Source organism: Heptranchias perlo, chromosome 5 (assembly GCF_035084215.1).
Source record: "Heptranchias perlo isolate sHepPer1 chromosome 5, sHepPer1.hap1, whole genome shotgun sequence".
Lineage (NCBI taxonomy): Eukaryota > Metazoa > Chordata > Chondrichthyes > Hexanchiformes > Hexanchidae > Heptranchias > Heptranchias perlo.
Window position 1 is genome coordinate 97,147,207 of NC_090329.1, and position 8,471 is coordinate 97,155,677.

Below are 8,471 nucleotides of genomic sequence, written 5' to 3' on the forward strand. Positions count from 1 at the left end.
GGCTGTGGGTGCGGGCTGCACCTCTCACTATTGACTCGTCTGACCCGCACCTCTCACTAGGGGGCGCCTCCGCCCATGACCACATCACAGTGCGACGGCGCGGCCTGCAGGAAGGATGGCGGCGGCGGCGGCGGCGACCAGGTTACCCCCGGGTGTGCTGAGCTTTAAACAGGTGAGAGGGGAGGCAGAGCACCGAGCCCCTTTCCCCGGCGGGACTGGGTCCAGCTCCGCACGGATCTTGGAGTGAAAATATAACGGGGCCCCCGGGCTCAAACTGGGACGGGTGGGTGGAAGGGGAGGGCGTTTAAAATACAAACAGAAAAAGCTGCAAACGGCCAGCGGGTCACTCGGCGCCTGTGGGGAGGGCGGACAGGTTTATGTTTCGGGTGTGGCTCATTCAGTGTTTTGTCCTTCGCCCCTGTTTTTATAACGCGTTGTGAACTAGTAAATTAGAAGTTCACATGGAGTTGATGGGTCTCTTGCACCATTTACCAATCACTATGTGCCGCATCATGTTATATATTTATATATATATATTTATATATATATCTCTGTGCTGCAATGTTGTACCAGGAAAGTATACTTCACATTCTATGAACCTATGGATCCCAAAGCTCTCCACCACTCGGGTTTTCCTCCCCTCGTGTCTGGGTCTGTTTCAGACTAATTGGTAGAGGTTGATTGTTATGATTAGTGAACAGATCCATTATCATCACTGCCAGGAGGGTAGAATGCGAACTGGAAGGACCATGGCCTTTTTTTTTTGCCGAGTGATTCCTGTGTTCCTATTCCAACCTCCCATACCAGGCTCCTATTCTGGACTTGTAGGAGTCTGCAGTACCAAAGGAATGCTTGGTTAATGAGAACAAGCAGGTTCTCAATTTGTACCTCTGTGGCACTTTTCTTGAGTCTTAGTTGCTAAAATGAATGCTTTTAAGGTAGTAAAGCAAGAAATTGTAATGGAAACAAGGTGGTGAAGAGAATAAGAACATTATCCTTTGATCTCTAATACCTGGAATTGAGTTTAGTCCAGACTGATGGGATGTCAGTCCCTATAAGGAATGTGAGCAATCTCTACCCCAGTTCCTACTGATCACATAACTACAGGAATGGCAGAGATGCTAAATGAGTACTTCACCTCAGTTTTCACAGAAGAGTGTGTTAGTGGGAATGAAAGAGTATAAGAGGAAGAAGTGGAGCAGTTAGTTAGGATAGCTATGGATAAGGAAGTAGTATTGAAATAAAAAGATGAAACTCACAATGGAAAAGGCGGTGGGCCCAAATGGCATGCCACCTAGAACGGCCTCAGAGGAAGAAATAGCAAAGGATTTGACCACAATCTTTCAAACATCCTTAGATATGGAAATTGTGCCAGAGGACTGGAGGGTTGCCAATGTAATACCTCTGTTCAATAAGGAGAAACGGGTAACTATAGCCTAACTTCTGGAGTGGGTAACCTTTGCAACTTATAATCCATAATAGTCACCTAGAAAGACATGGATTAATTAAAGACAACCAGCATGGATTTGTAAAAGAATACAAATCATATGACACATTTAATACATTGAAAAAGGAAATGATGCTTAAAGAAATCCATCCTCAGCCCTTCTAACATTGCAAAATACTGTCTCATCTCCACAGTCCCTTTGCCTCCCAAATCCATGCCCCTTTGTGACACCATCCTCAGACATGAGGTCAGCTTCTATATGTACGCTGACATCACCCACTCCCACCTCTCTTAGTCTTCTGTGTTGTCAGATTGCTTGTCCAACATCAAGTCTGGGATGAGCTGTAATTTCATGTAGTTAAATGTCAGGAAGACCACAGCCATTGTTTTTGGGACCATTGTGAAGCGCCTTTGGTCGTTTTTTTATGTTAAAGGTGCTAAAAAATGCAAGTTGTTGTTGGGCCCTGCCACAAATGCTATACCCATGCACCGTTTCCATCTCCATCCCCAACCATTGTCCCTGTTCGCAACCCTGGTGTCCTATTCAACCCTGAACTGACTTTCTGACCATATTACCTGAGACGAGCACTGTAACTGCCTGCAGGAGGACATAGAATAGTAGATTGGACAGATATCTGATGAAATTTATTGTAGAGTAATATGAGGTGATATATTTTGGGATGATGAATAAGGAGAGGAAATATACGTGGCTAAAGTTTAAAAGGAATAGAAGAACAGAGACACTTAGGGGTTCAGAGTCACAAGTTTTTAAAAGTGGGACGCCAAGTTGATAAAGCTATAAAGAAAACAGAAACATAGAAAATAGGAGCAAGAGTAGGCCATTCGGCCCTTCAGGCCTGCTCCGCCATTCAAAATGATCGTGGCTGATCGTCTAACTCAGTACCCTGTTCCCGCTTTTTTCCCATATCCCTTGATCCCGTTAGCATTTAGAAATATATCTATCTCCTTCTTGAATACTTGGCCTCCACTGCTTTCTGTGGTAGAGAATTCCACAGGTTCACCTCCCTCTGAGTGAAGAAATTTCTCATCTCGCTTCTAAATGGCATACCCTGTATCCTGAGACTGTCACCCCTGGTTCTGGATTCCACAGCCGTCGGGAACATCCTCCCTGCATCTAGTCTGTCTAGTCCTATTAGAATTTTATATGTTTCGATGAGATCACTTCTCATTCTTCTAAACTCTAGTGAATACAGGCCTAGTCGACCCAATCTCTCCTCATATGTCAGTCCTGCCATCCCAGGAATCAGTCTGATCAACCTTTGTTGCACTCCCTCCATGGCAAGGACATCCTCCCTCAGATAAGGACACCAAAACTGCACACAATACTCCAGATGTGGTCTCACCAAGGCCCTGTATAACTGCAGTAAGACATCCCTGCTCCTGTACTCAAATCCTCTTGCAATGAAGGCCAACATACCATTTGCCTTCCTAACTGCTTGCTGCACCTGAATGCTCGCTTTCAGCGACTGACGTACAAGGACACCCAGGTCTCGTTGCACCTCCCCTTTTCCCAATCTATCACCATTCAGATGATAATCTGCCTTTCTGTTTTTACAACCAAAGTGGATAACCTCACATTTATCCATGTTATACTGCATCTGCCATGTTCTTGTCCACTCACCCAACTTGTCTAAATCACATTGGAGCCTCTTTGCATCCTCCTCACAGCTCACATTCCACCCCAGCTTTGTGTCGTCTGCAAACTTGGAAATGTTACATTCCATTCCCTCATCCAAATCATTGATATATATTGTGAATAGCTGGGGCCCAAGCACTGATCCCTGCGGTACCCCACTAGTCATTGCCTGCTACCCTGAAAAAGACCCGTTTATTCCGACTCTCGTTCCTGTCTGTCAACCAATTCTCAATCCATGCCAGTATATTCCCCCCAATCCCATGTGCTTTAATTTTGCACACTAACCTCTTGTGTGGTACCTCATCAAAAGCCTTCTGAAAATCCAAATACACCACATCCACTGGTTCTCCCCTATCTATTCTACTAGTTATATCCTCAAAAAACTCCAGTAGATTTGTTAAGCATGATTTCCCTTTCATAAACCCATGCTGACTTTGTCCAATCCCGTTAATGCCTTCCAAGTGTTCTGTTATCACATCTTTTATAATAGACTCTAGCATTTTCCCCATCACTGATGTTAGGCTAACTGGTCTGTAATTCCCTGTTTGTTCTCCCTTTTTTAAATAGTGGGGTTACATTTGCCACCCTCCAATCTGTAGGAACTGTTCCAGAGTCTATAGAATTTTGGAAGATGATCACCAATGCATCCACTATTTCCAGGGCCACTTCCTTTAATACTCGAATGTAGATTATCAGGCCCTGGGGATTTGTCAGCCTTTAGCCCCATTAATTTCCTTAGCACTTTTTTTTTACTAATACTGGTTTCCTTCATTTCCTCCCTCTCACTAGACCCTTGGTTCCCTAACATTTCTGGCAGGTTATTTGCGTCCTCCTTTGTGAAGACAGAACCAAAGTATGTGTTTAACTGTTCTGCCATTTCTTTGTTCCCCATTATAATTTCCCCCATTTCTGACTGTAAGGGACCTACATTTGTCTTCACTAATCTTTTTCTAAATCTAAAACGTGGGATCCTTAAGTTTTGTACTCTATACCCTATTTATAAAACAAAGAGGGAATGCTAAACCTTTACAAATCATTGGCTAGGCCACAATTAGAATATTGTGTCCAGTTTTGGGTGCCATACTTTAGGAAGGATGTCATGGCTATAGAGGGGTTGCAGAAAAGATTCACCAAGTGGATGAGAGGCTTTAGTTCTAAGGAGAGAGTAGAAAAACTGGGACTCTTTAGAACAAAGAATGTTAAAAGGAGAACTAATAGAGGTGTTCAAAATTATGAGAGGTTTGATAAAATAAATCGAGAAAATCTATTTCCACTGGTCAGTGAGCCAGTAACTAGAGGGCATAAGTTTAAGGTCGTCACCAAAAGAGCGAAGGGAGTGGTTAGGAGAAATTTTTTCATGTTGAAACAGTGGTGAAAGCAGAATCCATAATCACTTCTAAAAGGGAAATGGATAAATCTTTGAAAAAGAAACATTTTAAAGTGGTATGCCACAGGGCTCAGTGTTGGGTCCCTTGCTGTTTGTGGTATAATGATTTGGACTTGAACGTAGGGGGCATGATTGACAAATTTGCAGACAACACAAAAATTGGCCGTGAAGAGGATAGCTGTAGACTCCAAGAAGATATCAATGGGTTGGTGGAGTGGGCGGAAAAGTGTCAAATGGAGTTCAACCCGGAGAAGTGTGAGGTAATGCACTTAGGGAGGGCAAACGGTAAAAGAGAATACGCAGTAAACGGGAATATATTGAGAGGGGTAGAAAAAGTGAGAGACCTTGGAGTGCATGTGCACAGGTCCCTGAAGGTGGCAGTACAGGTAGATAAGGTTGTGAAGAAGGCATACGGGATGTTCTCCGTTATTAGCCAAGGTACAGAATACAAAAGCAGGGATGTAATGATGGAACTGTATAAAACGCTGGTAAGGCCACAGTTGGAGTATTGTACGCAGTTCTGGTCACATTACAGGAAGGACGTAATTGCTCTGGAGAGAGTGCAGAGAAGATTTACAAGAATGTTGCCGGGGCTTGAAAATTGCAGCTACGAGGAGAGATTGGATAGTCTGGGGTTGTTTTCCTTGGAGCAGAGGAGGCTGAGGGGAAACTTGATAGAGGTGTACAAAATTATGAGGGGCCTAGATAAAGTAGACAGGAAGTACCTGTTTCCCCTAGCGGAGAGTTCAAGAACTAGAGGACATAGATTTAAGCTGATTGGCAGAAGGATTAGAGAATCATAGAAAATAGGAGCAAAAGTAGTCCATTCGGCCCTTCAGGCCCGCTCCGCCATTCAAAGTGATCATGGCTGATTGTCTAACTCAGTACCCAGTTCCTGCTTTTTCCCCATATCCCTTGATCCCTTTAGCATGGGGACATGAGGAAAAACTTTTTTACCCAGAGGGTGGTGGGTGTATGGAATTTGCTGCCTGAATTGGTGATAGAGGCAAGGACCCTCAATTCTTTTTAAAAAGTACCTGGACCTGCACCTAAAGTGCTGTAAGGTGCAGGGCTACGGACCGGGTGCTGGAAGGTGGTATTAGAATGGGCACCTGGTTGTTCTTCGAGCCGGCGCGGACATGATGGGCCGAATGGCCCCCTTCTATACTGTATCTTTTCAATGGTTCTATGATATGGGGAGAGGACAGGTGACTGAGACTAAGTGGCTAGCTCTTTCAGCGAACCACCATATATGATGGGCCGAGTGGTCTCTTTTTGTGCTTAAAATTCTATGATTTTAAGTTTGTCACTGTCATCCTAGTTGGTCCACAATCATGGTTGAGTTGGCCAATGATCTCACTGGTACAGTAGAGGTGCTCTTCTAAGGTTTCATTCGAGCATTATCATAGAAAGTTTACGGCACAGAAAGAGGCCATTCGGCCCATCGTGTCCGCATTGGCCGAAAATGACCCACCCAGCTTAATCCCACTTTCCAGCACTTGGTCCGTAGCCTTGTAGGTCACGGCACTTCAGGTACACTTCCAGGTACTTTTTAATTATTGGTGGGATCGAGCAGAGGAAGTTTTACTCTGCATATAATCCATGTTGTGCCTTGAATGTAGATGACAAAAGTGTAACAGCGTACCTCAAAGATTCTTCCTCACAAAAAAGATGAATTTAATGGTTTCTTTGAACTGTATGTATGACATTTTGTTTTACCTCAGCACTACAAATGTTGGTGTCTGATTATGTGAATTATTTATTTTCAAGTTTGTGCATCGACAAAACGTCCTGAGTTTGTACAGGAAGATTTTAAAAGCCATTTATCAGATTCCAAATGAAGGAGATAAGCAGTATCTTAAAAATTGGGCGAGACAAGAGTTCAAACAGAATAAAAATGCTACAGATGAAGTAAGTCTCTGCTACATAATCAGGCTTTGGATGCTTTTGTGTGTATGTAACTTGGAAATCACCAGATCTGCTTCTGTGTTTTTCCTGGCCAGAATCTTAAGAGTACTGTTACAGAAGTCAGAGTTACACAAAGATATTTACTAAATAATAATGTAGTCAAACATCTTGGCACTGAGACTACAAAGTGGCCAGTGTCTTCTAACAGAGCCAGTGAAATATCTTTTGTTGTCGTAAAATGGTGTGCATTTCTCACATCGGTATCAGTTTTAATATTAAAGAACTACTGTATTTGGTTTAAGATGCAACATTTGGTACTGAAATAACATTTTATTGTTTAACCATATATCTTTATAATTGAATATTTATGTTGCTTTTCCATCTCATTTATCCTGTGCTTTGTGAGGGCATAGGTTCATTAGTTGGTGTCCCAACATGAGCTGGAGGTCACAGGGCTCAGAATATTTGCAAGCCTGGGGGCCATTGAAAAGGTGTTGAGATGTAACTTTTAGTTGTTTTGGAAATACAACAAAGCACACATGGGTGTAGTGGGGGGGGGGGAAGAAGACATTTGAATGACAATTCATTTATTTTACCAGTTTAAATTTTATAAATATATCTGAAAGTCTATGTGTAAATCACACTTTGTATGAAACACCAGCAAATCAACTGAACAATAAACTTAGAACACAAAAGTGAAATAACAGCCCTTTGGTTTTCAATCTTGAGGTAATCTTACCTCTCCCTTAGGAGAACAGGCAAGAAGCTGCAAGAGAGTCTTCAAACAACATCAATTAACCTGTAATGGACCTCATGTTGTGCCTGTTATTTCCCATAAATGTTAGCTTGGCTCAATGTTAGAACTCTTGCCTCTAAATCAGTAGGTCCTTGGTTCATAGTCCCACTCAAGCACATAATATAGGCTGATGCTTCAGTGCAGTATTGTCAGAGGTGCCAACTTTCAGCTGAGACATTTAGCCAAGATCTGTCTATTCAGGTAGATGTAAAAGACCATTGTGCTATTTGAAGAAGAGCAAAGGAGTTCTCCGAATGTCCAGTCCAATATTTATCCCTCAACCAACACCACCAAAACAGATTAACTGGTCAATTATTTCATTGCTGTTTATGGGACCTTGTCCACAAATTGGCTGCCACATTTGTCTACTAGTGACTGCACTTCAAAAGTAATTAATTGGCTGCAAAGTTTTTTGAGGCATAAAAGGCACTATATAAATGCAAGTTCATTCCTCTAGGCAGGTGAGATGATTTGTTTTTATATCTCTCTATAATCAATAACTATATAATGTGAAATTTCTATCACTTACCAGTTTATGTACTAAATGGTTATTGTTTTTTTCCATACAGGATACAGTACGAATGATGCTCACACATGGAAATCTGCAACTACAGGAACTAGAGAAAATGCTTCGATTAGCAAAATAAAAGGAAGACAATAACAATGCATTGCTTTTGGCTAAGATTTTCCAGAACAGTTATAGTTCTGCTGAGGCCTTTTGAGGAACATATGTTTCTAGCCCTGATAAGTTTTCACAAACTGGTGCAGCAATAACTTCTTCAAGTAATTTCCAGTGAAACAGTTGCTTGGAAGGACTTGAAATCTATTTGCTGGGAAGTGCGGCATTTTCTATACTTATTAAAAAAAAAAGTCTGTAGTTCATGATTTGCAAGGTCTAAAATGTTAACTCTTTGAGACATAAATTTGATAAGGCAGATCTGAATTTAATTTTCCACAGGTTATACACTGCTTGTTTTAGAATTGTACAAGCTCTGTTGTGTTATAATTGGGTGTGTTAATCATGCATAAACTAGAGATTATAAAAGGGAGTGACCTTTTACTATATTTATTTAGACTTGGCTCCATTTCAAAATACAGATCTCTGAACAGCAAGGAGAAAACTAAATGCTGGTAAATGATTCTGTAAATTGTTGTAATATGCGGTGATTAAGTCACTCCGTATTAATGTTTACTAGCTACAACATAGATCTATTTTGTTTCAAGTATGATCTTTGTGTTACTTGCAGCGTTTTTCAGGGCAGCTCTCACTCCTTGG

General features: G+C 41.8%; 1 protein-coding gene across 1 annotated transcript; it reads left to right on the forward strand.

The window, feature by feature from the left end:
• Positions 1-8,072, forward strand: lyrm2 (LYR motif containing 2). Its single transcript, XM_067984889.1, has 3 exons — positions 1-172; positions 6,262-6,402; positions 7,765-8,072. The coding sequence occupies exons 1-3, from the start codon at positions 116-118 to the stop codon at positions 7,840-7,842; spliced, it is 276 nt and encodes a 91-aa protein (XP_067840990.1). The 5' UTR covers positions 1-115; the 3' UTR covers positions 7,843-8,072.
• The last annotated feature ends 399 nt before the right edge of the window (positions 8,073-8,471 follow it).